The sequence below is a fragment of the Hordeum vulgare genome, chromosome 4H (genome assembly GCF_904849725.1).
Source record: "Hordeum vulgare subsp. vulgare chromosome 4H, MorexV3_pseudomolecules_assembly, whole genome shotgun sequence".
Taxonomy (NCBI): Eukaryota; Viridiplantae; Streptophyta; class Magnoliopsida; order Poales; family Poaceae; genus Hordeum; species Hordeum vulgare.
This window is the reverse complement of record NC_058521.1, coordinates 544,871,684-544,886,654: the sequence shown is the minus strand read 5'-3', so window position 1 is coordinate 544,886,654 and position 14,971 is coordinate 544,871,684. Positions and strand designations below refer to the sequence as shown.

The window sequence follows — 14,971 nt, the reverse complement described above, 5'->3', positions numbered from 1 at the left end:
CGGCTCCATGGATTGGTTGTATATCAAAGTTTAGGGCACGCCACGCCATACACAATCCGTGGCCATGATCCACCAAGACAAAGTACTATGATGATCTATGTTCACAGTTAGGGATGCAAATTCGGAACCTCCAGGGTACCCACCAACCCTATTTATAGATAAACTAAATTTTCATAAATTACCTCACTTTTGAAAAATTAGTTCATTTGGTTAAACTAAGAAGGGTCGGAGGTAAATTCTGAAAATTTATATGATAATTTTATACCTGTAAACCTTGCAGTACAGGTATCCAAATCAAAGATCCAAACGGAAACATGGCTGTGGAAAAAATGAAAGCTTAAATGCTGCACATTTGTCAACTAATCCTTATCGCCAATACTAATGCCTTAAACAATAAGAGAAAATACCAAGAACATTATAAAAGAGACTCCACAAGAAGAATAATGCTCCATCTGTTCCAAAATAGCTGTCGTGGTTTTAGTTCAAATTTGAGCTAAACAAGTATTTTGGAACGCAAGGAGTATATAGAAAGTAAGAAAAAAGGATTGACATCCTGACAGGCAGTAAATCTCAACTAGCGGTAAAATCAATCAACACCGCATGAAAAATCAAATGTAGCTTCTTCAAGTAACAGACTACTGTGATAGCTACTCGGAACTCACAGTAGAAAGAAACAAGCTGCATACATCTATGAATGATCATCAAAAGTAAACGACTGGATAAAATCCCAGGTGAAGGCCTATCGGATCCTGCCCACAGAGCACCTAAACCTCCAGAGATTTAACAGAACATGTCTGCGGAACAAATTATTGGCCATAGCTTCACAAAAAATAACCAAAGAATCCGATGTTCAACCACCATCATCCACGTATGATCTCATCAGGGCTTGAGCACAAGTGACAGCCCAAACTTGGGTGCTCTGTCCAAGGCCTTGGTGTCGAATTCACCGGATATCGTCAAGAGTGACTTTGGTTTAACCTCGTGCTGGAGAAGGGCAGCAAGCTTTCCAGTGTTGTTGAGCCTTGCCTTCACAGCTGTCTGAGGGTCGACAGTGTACAGGCCACCAACTGTCAGTGTGTTCTCGTTTGTTGAGAGCTTCCGGGTAAATTCAGCCACGGCCGAAGCCTTCTGCTTCTCATCAAGGTGATACACACCTGACACTTTGATGGTGTCACCTTTGTCTGCCCTGTATACATAGGTGTAATCTATCAATCAACGCTAGTTCAAATCTCAACTGATGAAAAATCACAGCAAAGCATGGACTTACAGAATAGCTGAAGCATGGAAGTCAGGCTTGGTTACACTGAAACCAGCAGTGTACTTGGTAAACTTTCCTGAAGAAGTGTCAAACCCAGCTTCCCCACCGAAGGCAAGTCCTTTAGGGCCTACTACCACAGAAAAATCAACCATAGGAGAGGGCTTCATGCCAACGGCGGCAGCAAAAGTTGCATTGTCATGGAAGTATTGCACCTCCACCTGTTAAGAAAGAACTCAGCTCATAGACTGTTTCCACTCCAACAACCGGCAACTGACACCAAAATGATATTACCTTTCCAGCATTGTAATCAGGAAACTTGACAGACGTCACAAGCTTTGTGGATGGCAGGACATCCAAGACAGTCAATGTAGTAGAGATCTGAAAATAGCCAAATACAATATAAATGTGTTACAATACAAAGAAGGCTTCAAAGAGGGAAAACATAAATGGGAGTATTCAATATCACTTACATTTGATTCTGTATCCACTTTGACATCAACAAGAGTATTCTTATACTTGTAAGCTGAAGCTACATCAAGAGAATAAAGCCCTCCTTTCTTCACAGCTGTGGAAGTGACGGCCTGAACAATATACATGAATTCCAGGTTCATTAAAGGCAAATAAATTCAGATAACAAAAACAGTGCACGGGGAAATATATCAATGGTAGAGAAGTGCACGGGGAAATATTAACCATACAAGAACAAAATCAGCACATTTCCAAATGCAAATTAATTAAATACAGTTCTTTCTGTAGCTCAAACAAACTACAGGGTGGTTCTATCATAAACACATAGTTTATATTCCGAAACTGACTATAAAATTAATTTACATTTTCACTTCATAATCTTGGTTGTGCAATGGATAATTGCCTATCATGAGAACAGACTATTGCTGATAGGTCAAATGTAGGTTTACACTGAAAGTACTGACTCTCATATCTGCATGTTATTCTTAATTCTAGATAAAAAGATGGAGAGAAAACGGTAAGCGAATCATATTATTAGAACATTTTCAGTCAAACAAATGGTTCAGGCTCAACGATCTAGCTAAACACAGAAGTATTATGATAACCAGAATGATCTTACTGAAATATTTGAGATGCTAAAATACTGAAGTTTCATAACACACATGTTATTTGGGGAAGTGTGACATGGCAAACGGTATGTCTTAATAAAACACTTCAATTTCTCAAAACACCGATTCGTTTGAAAGAACATGTTAATGAATCATAATAATCTCTTCCTAGCACAAACGAACACATAAATTGCACAGCTGCAACGGTTTTTGTTAAATCAGTATATCCAACTAAAACATATCCTTTATATACTATTATAAAGATCCAAGTTCTCCGAGATTACCTCTTAAGTTGCTGAGGAATTCAATTCAGTTATTGTATATTATATGTAGTACACAGATGCATCACAATCTTTTGATTAGTTAATTCAGTTGATTTATAATTTTCATATATGATGACACAAGCGTTTAAAAAACTCATGCAATAGAAAAGAACTTCTACAGCAGTGGACGAGCATTTAACTTGCGTAGCAACAGCCTGTATTTATCCTAGAAGAAACTTTTGACCATAGCCATCACCCCAAGAAGCAATTGTATACATCAGGAACAGGAACAGAAAGAAAATGGCCAGAAAGTGTATATGCAAAGTGTCAACGCTCTTGACAATTTCAAACAAGCACCATATTTGTGTTGGTCAGACAATTCCAACATCGACAGTTTGGCAAGTGCAATAACCACATATAGATTTTTGGGTGGGGGTGGGGGGGTGGGGGGGTGGACTGCATACACTACATGACCAGGCATCCAATCACAACTGATAAGGCACATTGAATCTTTACAAAAGGAATGTTTCAGAAACCTTATGAAGGCACATAACCATGACACAAAGTTAAAAGCTTCTCAAATCACAAATTTGCAACAGTTTGTGTTCTGTTTTCAGTCTTGGAAACTAAGCGCAAGCCTTAATTAATTACAAAAAACAGTGGCTGCCAGCAGGGCAAGGACAAACTCTACAAAACACTTGCATAACCATTCGTGAAAGAGGACAGTGATCGTTGCCACAAAGGAGCCAGCAACAAAGTGGGCCATCAGCAGCGTCTTAACCACGACGGTCAGACAGAAGGTATTGCTCAGCTCGAATGATGGTCGTGTTCCCCCAATCAACCTCGGCCAACATGAGACCACATTGTTGTACAAGGATACTACAACGAGATTCTCACACCGCATCAGGGTACCAAGCAGCCAGCACATACTAAGGGCACAAAGCACGGCCTCCATCCGCATTCAAAACACTAACATCAATACCCAACAACCGCGGAGATTCCGAGCAAACAGGAGTGCTAGAAGACGTACAACAGTGTGGAACCCAATCTACTCATAGCCAGGGAGGAACCATCGGAGGGTTACTAGATCGTACGGCCCGACGGCAAACGACGCGACAGCACTGGCATCGAATCGAGTCGCGGGAGCGGGACGGGATCCTTACCACTCCGGAGGAGCTGACGGTGGAGACGGAGAGCTTCTGGTCGTAGGTGTAGTCCCTGGTGAGCAGATCTGCAGATCACGGAGACGCCAGAGGGGAGGACCGAACAGATTAGAGAGAGGAGATGCAGTGCGGACGAGGGTGGAAAGAGAGAAGGGGATGCAGGCAGGTACCCTTGGCCTTCTTGCCGATGTCGGTGAAGAGGCCCGGTCCCTTCATGGCCATGGCGGCGGCGGCTTGGGGGAGGGGCTGCGGGGAGGCGGCCGCCGAGGAGGAGGAGCGAGGAACGAAAAGGGTGGAGAGGGTCAGAGAGAGATTGCCAGCGAGTCCCGTTCCGCCACTAGTAATCGCGTGAGCCGTGCGAAAGGCAGGAGGACCCGTTGGAGGGGGCTGCTTCCGCTATCCGGACCCTCGTGGCCGCACGATCTCGCGATCCCAGCATCGTACGCTCCAGATCGATCCTTCTTTCGTGACGAACGCACCGAATCTTGTTCTTTTTCTTTCTCCAACTTCCTTTTTGCCTGAATGAAAGGGCACCTGTCTTTCCCATTAGATTTTTCTTTTGAACCATCCCATTAGATTTGTTGACATAATTACTAAGAGTAGTCTTTTTACGGGCCTTGAATCTTCTGTGCCAAACAGTTGAATAATAATTCCTTCATTCTAAAATAAGTGTCTTAATCTTAGTACAACTTTATGCTATAATTTTATATTACAGCTAGTACAAAGTTGAGACAATTATTTCAGGACAGAGGGAGTAATAAATAAACTAAGGCAAAGTCTGGATTGTCGTTTTGCATTGTTTGAATTGTCGTTTTTTAAAATACACCCGTAAATATTACACGTGTCTATCCATCGGTTTTTTATCCATCGGCTCGTGTTTGCTAAGATGAACTTGTAAATTTAGGAACCTGATAAATACATGACATGTGGCACGAGCACATGACAATTTTAAACGTTTTTATGTTAAGTTTAATGACGCAAGAATGGCAAATTTAGTTGTAAGCATGACAACTTTCGTGCTTTAATTTATTTTTGACTAGATTTTGGCATGTGTCATTTAAATTTGTCATCCTTGTATGACCGAAATTGCCATCTAAAAGGGCACTTATCTTAGGATTTGTTGTCATATTTATTAAGTCTTTTTACCAAGAAGACTTGAATCTCCTATGTCAAGGGAGCAGTTGCTAACTTAAATGAACTAGTATACCATGAGTTTAACATAAGAATACATTTTTTGTTTCTCCAATAGTTGTCCTGTCATTCGTCGCCACGGGAATCAACGACCACAGGGAAGTTTCATACCACGATACAAGCTTTCCAAGACTTGGATGATAGCGTGATACAAGCTTCTAGGTCGTTGGATCTCAGATCCAGTGGCTCTCAGGAGCTCTTCAATGTTTTGCAAAAAAGTCATTCAGAAGTCTCAAAATTGTGCACAGCTACTAGAGCTCCGATTTTAGACCCAACGGCCTAGAAACTCATATCATGGTATTACCTAAGTCTGGATTATCGTATTGCATTGTTCGCGTTGTCGTTTTTCTTTAAAATACACCCGTGAATAGTACATGTCTCTACCCATCAGTTTTGTTTTCATCCGCTCGTGTTTGCTAAGATGAACTTGTAAATTTAGGAACCTGATAAATACATGACGTGTGGCATGAGCACATGACAATTTCGAATGTTTTTTATGTCAAATTTAATGTTGCGAGAATGGCAACTTTAATTGTAAGCATGACAACTTTCGTTCTTCAATTTAATTATTTATCATGTGTCACTTGAATTTGTTATCCTTGTGTAATGGAAATTGCCATCGAAAATGGTACTTATCTTAGGATTTGTTGGCATATTTATTAAGTCCTTTTACCAGGAAGACTTGAATCTTCTATGCCAAGGGAGTAATTGCTAACTTAAATGAACTAGTGTACTATGAGTTCAATGTAAGAATACATTTTTGTTTTTCCAATGGCTGCCCTACCATTCACTGCCACGACAATCAACGGCCACGGGGAAATTTCAAGTGATTCCAAGACTTAGGGCATCTCCACCGTTGTGCCCCCACGAGGCGTTTTTTCGGTCTTCTGGGATTGCCCTGACGGAATTTTTGCACTGGGGGGAAGAATTTTTCCAGCCATCTCCTCACCCAGCCGAACACATGTGGAGAGAGAGAGAGAGAAAGAGGAGAGATTTCTTTTTTGCATGTACATAATGCATCTAGCAGAAAAAAGGAGTAGAGAGAGAAGAGAGGCTGACCGGTGCGCTCCCCCCTCCTCGGGTGCTGGGTTTGGCTTGGGATCTCTTAGCCTAGTTTTGGTCAAATCCGATGCAAAACAACGTCCTAGGGGCATGGCTGGGATTTTTTTTTTCTACTGCTGCTAAAAAATATGCTTGAAGGAGTGTCCTCGGGCGCGGCTGGAGATGTCCTTAGGTGATACGAGCTTCTGGGTCACTGGATCTCAGATCCGACGGCTCTCAAGAGGTCCTGAACATTTTGCAAAAAGGTCATCCAAAAGTCTAAAAATTGCACACAATTAGTAGAGCTCCTCAGGCGCCGCCGGATTTTAGATTCACAGTATTACCTAGGCCTTGGTTAAACCTGAGAATGGTTTCATACTTGAACCATACCCATTTATTTATCTCTCAAAACCATACTTGAACCATACCCATTTAGTGTCATTTTTAGCCCAACCAAAACCAAACCCACTATTTTTTTCACCCAAAACATAACCATGAGTTTAAACCCAGTACATAACCATGGGTTTGCTTTAATGTACATACGATTGCACAAATTGACATGTTAAGAAACAAATAAGATAGAAAAGGCATAAGTGCATCTACAACAGTTTAGAAACAAAGTAATCCTTGAGATACAGTCAACACACAGTAAGAGACAAAAAGAACATGTCCATGGCTGATAAGCTCACTAACAAGTGTATTAAAATCAAATTGCTTAGCGAAAACACAAGAAAACACTTCCAATTTTCATCTGTTGTTTCCCCATAATACATAATTAACAGCATGCACGCGGATCAAAGATACTCGTTCTCGGTCGTAGTTGATTATTTCATATAACCAATGCCTAAAAATCAGTTTGGACACATAGTTCATAACCGCTAATAACCAAACCGTTTAAACCCATAACCAACTATACCCAAACTGGTTTCTCCATATACCCAAACCAAAACCAAACTAAAAAAATCTCAGCCCAATAAAACCTGAACCAATCAAACCCAAAGTAAGAACCAAACCATTACACCCGATTTTTTAATAACCATTCTCACGTTTAGCCTTGGTATCACCTGAAACTAACCCGCATCACCCCTTCTCGACATTGGAGCAGGCTCCCGCCCAGCATCCACATTTCCTAGACGCCAGAAAAGAAAACGAGCTGAGCTGTTCATTCACCGTGTCTGGTCAGCTGCCAGCACTAGACATGACACCCCACCAATTGCCAGCTCCACGCATCATCACCCCACACATGCAGCAGCATAACGTCTGAGCAACCAGGCAACAGACCCGCCGACACAAGTAAACAAACAAGCAACAAAGAGATCAAGCCCAAGACACCCAGATCAAATATCAAAATGGTAGCAGGAGATCCACATCTACCTTCAACACGAGGCAAACATCGAAGGCAAGGCCAGAGCTGCGGTGCTACTATATATATGTCCATCACAAGGTTTGGATAGAGTTGCCACCATTTTTCAGTTGCTGTCCAAGCATTTCCGCATTTGTGCTAACAGCAGAAAAATTGCATTCCCAAGTTGGAAGGGAAACACACACGATGGCCAAAATCAGGTCTGTACTTTAAAAGCTTGGTTGGGAACTATGGTGCTAGATACTATATCAAGTCATGACGCTGACTGGTAATAATTCGACTTTTCGATGATATATCGGGCAACAGGTAGGGCAGAGGTCAGATCCTGAGGTCTTCGATGTCTGACAGAAGGGTGGCACCACCTGCCGATCTTTCATCGGGCAGGCTAACCACCAACTGCCCACAGGCACCGGCTATGTCTTGACCCATCTCCTGGCGAACGGTGGTTCTGATGCTGTAGATGCCTCTCAGGACCTTCTGGAACTTCTTAATGCTCTGGTCACTGCTTGTCTTGAAAGTGCTTGCTGAGCCAATTGGATTGAATGGTATCAGGTTAACAACCTGTCAGTGATTAGGAGAACAGAGTGATGATTGGTTTCAACATGTGACCAATAATGAAGATGAAATAAGCAAGATCACAAAGACACTAAAAAATTCATTATGTGCTTGGTGCCTAAGAAAAAAAACACTGATTTGAAGCACACATTCACATCAGATGCGGTTCAGAACTTCAGATGGTTCACAACAGTTCTGAAAAAAAGACATAGTAACAAGAGACAACATATCTCACCGCTTTAAAATTTTCAAGTAGTTTACCAAGCTTGTGGGCATGCTCCTCCTGATCGTTCACTCCATCAAGCATAATGTACTCAATGAAGATTGTCTGCTTGCTGCAATGGAACATGGAAGCGAGATCGTTGATACTTAAAACTACTCACTGTAAAACTTTGGCATTGACAAAGTCGTGACATTTGTAGAATCTTACCTCGCATTTTGATACGATTGTAATGCATTCATTAACTTTGCTAAAGGAAAGGCCCGTGCTGCAGGCATTATATGACAACGTATGTCTTGGTCAGGAGCATGCAATGACACGGCTAAATTTATATTTGGAAGATCATTGTTGAACTTGTTGATCGAATGGATAATCCCAACCTGCAGTACATCATATATTACGATATAAACTAAGATTTACAAAAGTTGCTCCAAGTCCAATCCTAAATGATGATCAATTTTTCAGCTACAATAGTCCTAAACGAAACTCGATAGTTCAACTAAATATTAGCAGGAGATACTTACACCATGATGAACCATATGGTACACAAGCCATAATAGCTACTACAGTACAGGTCAAATGGATAGCACAAGAGCACAAATTAATATCAAGTTATCAGCATCAATAAGTCCACTAGACAAACAAGAACAAAGGTATACAGCATGGCAGGTTTATCCGTTTATGGAGTGTAGACTGGAAGCAGCTTCAGTAATAGGTGGAGTAAAAAAGGGAAATGCATGTCTTATGATCCAGGTAACCAACAACATTATTATTTGGACAGCAAAATAATTTATAACAGTGAAATAGGAGATGACCACTCAGCAGACAAGTACATCGTTACTATATCAAATGCCCACTGCACTATTTGCTGGGTGATCATTGCTCAGTTGTCAACTATATCTTTGACGCAATTTTCCAGTGTGTGGTTCATCACAAAACAGGGGCAATAATAGCTCATTCAGAAAGTCACTTTAATAAGTGTTCAATAAGGTTAGCTACTTATGCAGGTATGCTTACAGTAGATACAGTAACTCTCTTGGGTGAAATCTGAAAGGGAAATCCTGTCAAGACTTGGATTGCTTCAACCAAAGCAGTATAGTTGTTTAATGGCTCCCCCATTCCCTGCATATACGGCAGAGCAAGTACATAAACTGAAAGCCATCTAGAGAATACTGTTTACCAGACATCAGATCCAATAAGATTATCAACCAATTTTCTCACTAATAACATTAGCACTAGTAACACAATTGGCACAGTAGTTTGTCCATAAAGACACATTGTATAGATAAAATAGTGGAAGCACTTACCGATACAAGTACAAATGGTTCTCCATATAATAATTTGAACATGCATAAATGTTTATGAACAAATGTATATGTAACATGAAGCACAGTGATCCTGCCTAGCCTCGTACAAGAACAAACGCATACAGCAGCCAACATTTTGCCAATAATAATCATAAAATTTACAAACATCGGTCATGAAACAACAAAAAATATACCACAGCAACACTTTAAAAAGATGCACCATGGCTTCGACTTTTTGACCGTAAATCACCATGCAAAGTACACACGTAAAAATTAATAATAAAACTAAATAACACAAATGAATCAGGTTAGGATGATGAAAAAACTCCAGTGGGCATGATTTTCTTTCGAAAAGAAATACCAGGAAACTCGTAACACGTTAAGAATTAAAATTACCATGAAAACAATGTTTCGAATTTGAGAATAACGGGTTGCATGGACCATCTGCTCAATAATTTCTCCAGAGGAAAGGTTGCTTTTGAATCCCATTGTTCCAGTAGCACAGAATCTACAGCCCATCTTGCACCCAACCTGTGTTATATTATAGAGCAAAGTGAATAAAAAATAATCAGAAAGTCACAAGCGTAACAATGATCATAGCATACTGCCGCACAAAAGGTTACCAACAGGTCCACAGAAGCAATACTACCTAAACAATTTATGCCATTAGAAACAAGTCTTTAGGTCTTACTAAAGCACTGGTCGTTCAATATGAAAGGAAAATATATCTACCTGTGATGATACACACAGGGTTGAACGCACTCCTCCAGGGCGTGTCTTCCCATCATACTTCCCCAGTCGTGAATCATACCGCATGATCACTGCTTCTACAGATTCCCCATTCTAGAGCCGCAAAATTGTAAGTGTGATTAGAACAACACCTTTGATATTAGTAGTTAGAACAAGCTAACAAGTATAATTTGTGCCACCAAATGGAAACAAGCAAAAGTATCTGACAACAACGATAACAAAAGGAAAGGTGTTTCACATGCAAGCAACCAAATCAAGTCAAATTGGCAGCGGTGATGAAATGAAATGGTACTGAGTGGCATTACAGAGTTCAAGATGTGGTTGTGTAAAATTCAGATTGTTAGGAAACTATAAAATTAATACAGCACGCACTATCACAAGTCCAACACAACTTGAATCATCCAAGCTTTGGATCAAGAGTATTATTATCATGTGGATGGGTCACCCACACACTAGACCCAGCAGGCCCTAGCTGACTCCAGTTAAGGGATACAATTACAGTTACCTTAAAGTTAGGAATAGTAGCATTTAGATTAGGGGTAATCAATTAGAGGTAAGACATCACTTAGCTTGGGCCTAAGCCAATAAGAGATACTATACATCTTAGCATATTTCCTTAGATATGATATTTGTTTAGAATCAATTTGTTAGGACCAGCTCTATATAAAGAGACTTGGAGCATCCATTTTTATCAAGTAAGAATATTACAATATATCTCCCACCTACTTCACCCTCTCAATCCCCAATATAATTCTAACCCCTCCCGAATTAGCCATATTGCCCTGCCATCCTCCTATTGGTATATAACCTCATAAATCCCAGTTCACTACAATTATCATGATCACCTGGGTAGGCAGCATAACTAGAGAGCAAGAAAAACATGCTAACGTATTGCTACTGAAGGTACAGATAACAATTTGTACATCAATTTCCTCAACAACATCCATACAAGTGGCTGATGTTTGTTTGCACTTGAATCAAACAGCATAGTTCTTTGACCAGCATTGGAATGAAGTTCATAGACAAGTACTGATACATTTTGATTTAATACAGGGAACATATTTTTATGTTAGTATAGTGACCATAAACACCACACATGTAACGAGCCCGAGATAATCTAGATATTTATTAGTGCAGGCCACATTAGATGGCAAAATACTTCAATATGCCCTCCTACACGCTATGATCCAGGACTTATGCATAGTTCACTGGAGAAACTCATGGCAAGGCTTGATCGATAAAATGTTTCTCAAGCAGCAATTAAATTATGGTCCCACTAAAATACATGTTTATCAATATTTATCAATATCTAACATAGTAAAATCAAAGGTACGAGTTTTTGCAAAAACAAAACACAAAAGCTATAAACCAGAAAGGTGGTGAGAACATAAGGGGAGACTCAGCGAATTGTCCTATATAAAGGTCCAAAACCAGGGTAGGACTGCAGACAACAAAAACAGCACTAAGTCAATCTCATATCTAGGGGCTGGGATTAGGGTAAGGGAAACTATAACAAAAGCGGCACTAAGTCACTTAGATGTGAAATAACTATAGCACATCTAGATATGCCCTAGACAGTCACCAGGTCCTAAAAAACTTACAAGACCTAAAAAATCTTACAAAACCAAAATGTCGCACCCTACATCACCGTCCGCAAAATTGATCTGACGCGAGCAGCTAGGCATTCACCTGGAGGCGGATGAGCAGCTTGGTGGTGGTGCGGTCCTTGGATTCGGCGGCGGCGGTGAGGGTCGAGGTGGTCGGCCGGAACTTGTTCCGCAGGAGCGCGTACGCGGCCGCCGAGAGCGACGGGACGCCGTCGAGGTCGCTGCACCTAGGGTTCTGCAGCACGTACCTGAACACGCCCACACAGAGTGAGCGCCACCGCTCGAAACAGGGGAGGAGGCGGAGATTGGGCGGCGGCGGCGTGCGCGTAGGGTTCTAGGGCTTAGAGAGGCGTACTTCCAGATGGCAGGGATGAAGGAGGGGGAGATGCCGGCGGCGTCGAACTCCGCGCGGATGTAGGCGGCGTCGAACACGGAGCGGCGCGCCGGCGGCGACGAGGACGACGACGCCATTGGGGGTTCGGGAGGGGGAGGGGGAGGGGGAGGGGGCGGGGGCGGGGGGGAAGGGGAAGTGAGGGGGTGAAGCAATGTGTGGGTTTGTGTGGGGGTTTTGAGTGGGAGTTGCTTGTAGAAATGAAAGAGAACGGGCCAGGTAATGATTAATTCGGAACCAGGGAATTAAGGGTGGGATTTAGGTTTTCCAAATTAAGGATGAGATAGTATGATGATGAAATAGTAGCTTAGTTTTGCTCTGCCTTTGAGTTCATGATATGCTAATTAAGGAGAAAGGCTCACTCCCGTTGGCCCGTGGAAGAGCGCGTTTTCGACTATCATGTTTGTGATGTGGTGGATTTAGAAATAGTGTAACATAGCGTCTTCGACGATGAGCAGCCCAATGGTGTCAGCCTACTTGACACAATCAAGAGGGGACCCCTCCCCTAACGTCTCAAAAGAGCGCCTCTTCGGATCATGTGACACATGTGATAAGGAATTCAAACTATTCGAAAAGAGCGCCTCTTTGGTTATCATGCTACTTAGGTTGTGGATTTAAAAGTAGTGTAATGTATCGTCTTCATAATGAACGACCCAATATCGTCATTGTAGTCAACACAATCAAGGTGGGGGCCCATCACCTAATGCCACTGAAAAAGAGCGTTTCTTTCATTATCCTAAGCAACGAAATGTGTCGTCTTCGGCAATGAGCGACCCAAGACTCCGGCTGATCACAATGGAGGAGGGGGGGGGGACTAGAAGTAGCATACCACAGAGCAGCCCGACGCTCGTCAACCTATTCGACGCACTCAATGCGGACGTCCCTATGTGTGGTAGATGCAGATGTGATGGGTCTAGCGACGAACTTTCCTCGGTGTCCATTACTTAGCGTGTTTGGCTACTTTGAGGAAAGGGAATGAGAGTATAAAGGATGTAGTTTATTGGGGGCTAAAAAGATGATTAGTAGCCCTAATCCCATGTTTGGTGCATGTGATGGGAATTAGCAGTGTGATTTTAAGAGGAAGTCTCGTCCCAAGTGAATTAACAGGGGACGGGAAGAGATACATAAGAATTTAAACCTCCTTAATTACATTTCTCCTTCCCTCCTCAATGTCCTTGCCTCCCAAACAAACAATGTACTTCCTCCATTTCTAAATATAAGATCTTTTATAGATTTTATTATGGATTATATACGGATGTGTGTCGACATATTTTAAAGTGTATATTTATTTATTTTGCTCCATATGTAATCTATTGTAGAATCTTTGAATGGCCTTATACTTAGAACGATGGAAGTACATTGTTTGTATCTTAAAAAGATTGCCCCCCAAACAAACAATGTACTTCCTCCATTGCTAAATATAAGATCTTTTATAGATCTTATTATGGACTATATACGGATGTATGTCGACACATTTTAAAGTGTACATTTATTATTTTGCTCCATATGTAATATATTGTAGAATCTTTAAAAGATCTTATACGTCGACATTTTAAAGTGTACATTTATTATTTTGCTCCATATGTAATATATCGTAGAATCTTTAAAAGGTCTTATACTTAAGAACGACGGAAGTACATTGTTTGTATCTCAAAAAGATTCACTCATTATGGGCGTGTTTGGTTCCCTGGGTAGCTACAGGCTGCATTGCATCAGGGGTCCTGGATGAGCATGGCCTGGTTGGGCTGATGCAAGCAGGAGTAGAGATGGGTGTTTGGTTCAGTTGCATCAGATGGCTGCAGCTCCTACATATTTTTTTGAATTTTGCTGAAATCGAGGTGACGAAGACGGCTCCAGACGGCGAAATCCGACGTGCGGCGGCGCTAGGCGGCCGGATCTGGCGTGGGGCGGCTTGACGAGGGCGGCGGCGGTGCTTGGTCGAGGACGGCGGCGGCGGTGCTTGGTCGAGGACGGCGGCGGTGCTTGGTCGAGGACGGCGGCGGCGCATGGTCGAGGACGACGGCGCTAGGCGGCCGGATCTGGCGTGGGGCGGCTTGACGAGGGCGGCGGCGGTGCTTGGTCGAGGACGACGGCGTTTGATCGAGAACGGCGGCGGCGACACTTGATGGTGGCGACGAAGCTTCGTCGAGGATGAATGAGGAGGGCGGCGACGGAGCTCGGTGGAGGACGACGACGGGGCTCGATGGAGGACGGCGGTGGAGCTCGATGGAGGACGGCGGTGGAGCTCGATGGAGGAGGAACAAGGAGGGCGGTGGAGCTCGATGGAAAAGGAAGGAAAGAACGAGGCAACGACCTGCATGCGAGCTACGCAGGAAACTTGCGTTTCCCTCAGCCTGGCTGAGAGGCCTACTTTTGCATCCAGCAAACCAGGCTCAAAAGACCATGCAGTGTACCAAACATTTGATTTTTGCATGGTGGGTGCGAGCCACATGCGGTGCGGGGAACCAAACACCCCCTATATGTCTCGGACCCCTCATGCACATTTCTTACCACTAATTTCCACCAACCAAGCACGCTCTTAGAATGTTGTGTTATACTAGCTGTGTCCCTCTCAGTTTGAGGCGCTAAGACATTTTTTTTCCTTCCATCCATGCGTTGAGGCGCAACACTAAACAACAGTTATCAAGGGTTGGCTCAGGCAAAGCAGATTTTCCATCAAACAAAACAGACTCTTTTGCGACCCATAATAAAACCAAGCTAAGATGTACACTTCAAGATAATGGAACAGATACAAATTATATGTGAATTTAACATGTTAATGACGC

General features: G+C 42.4%; 2 protein-coding genes across 2 annotated transcripts; both read right to left on the bottom strand.

Annotated features, from left to right (window-relative positions):
* Positions 1-564: 564 nt before the first annotated feature.
* On the bottom strand, positions 565-4,104 carry LOC123449400 (mitochondrial outer membrane protein porin 5). Its single transcript, XM_045126611.1, has 6 exons — positions 3,931-4,104; positions 3,761-3,828; positions 1,729-1,839; positions 1,550-1,636; positions 1,268-1,476; positions 565-1,186 (listed from the first exon to the last, which is right to left on the bottom strand). Exons 1-6 carry the CDS (start codon positions 3,980-3,982, stop codon positions 880-882), a joined length of 834 nt encoding a protein of 277 aa, XP_044982546.1. The 5' UTR covers positions 3,983-4,104; the 3' UTR covers positions 565-879.
* Positions 4,105-7,385: 3,281 nt separating this feature from the next.
* On the bottom strand, positions 7,386-12,297 carry LOC123449399 (dual-specificity RNA methyltransferase RlmN). Its single transcript, XM_045126610.1, has 8 exons — positions 12,150-12,297; positions 11,877-12,042; positions 10,170-10,280; positions 9,834-9,968; positions 9,148-9,252; positions 8,341-8,510; positions 8,146-8,245; positions 7,386-7,916 (listed from the first exon to the last, which is right to left on the bottom strand). Exons 1-8 carry the CDS (start codon positions 12,263-12,265, stop codon positions 7,674-7,676), a joined length of 1,146 nt encoding a protein of 381 aa, XP_044982545.1. The 5' UTR covers positions 12,266-12,297; the 3' UTR covers positions 7,386-7,673.
* Positions 12,298-14,971: the final 2,674 nt, after the last annotated feature.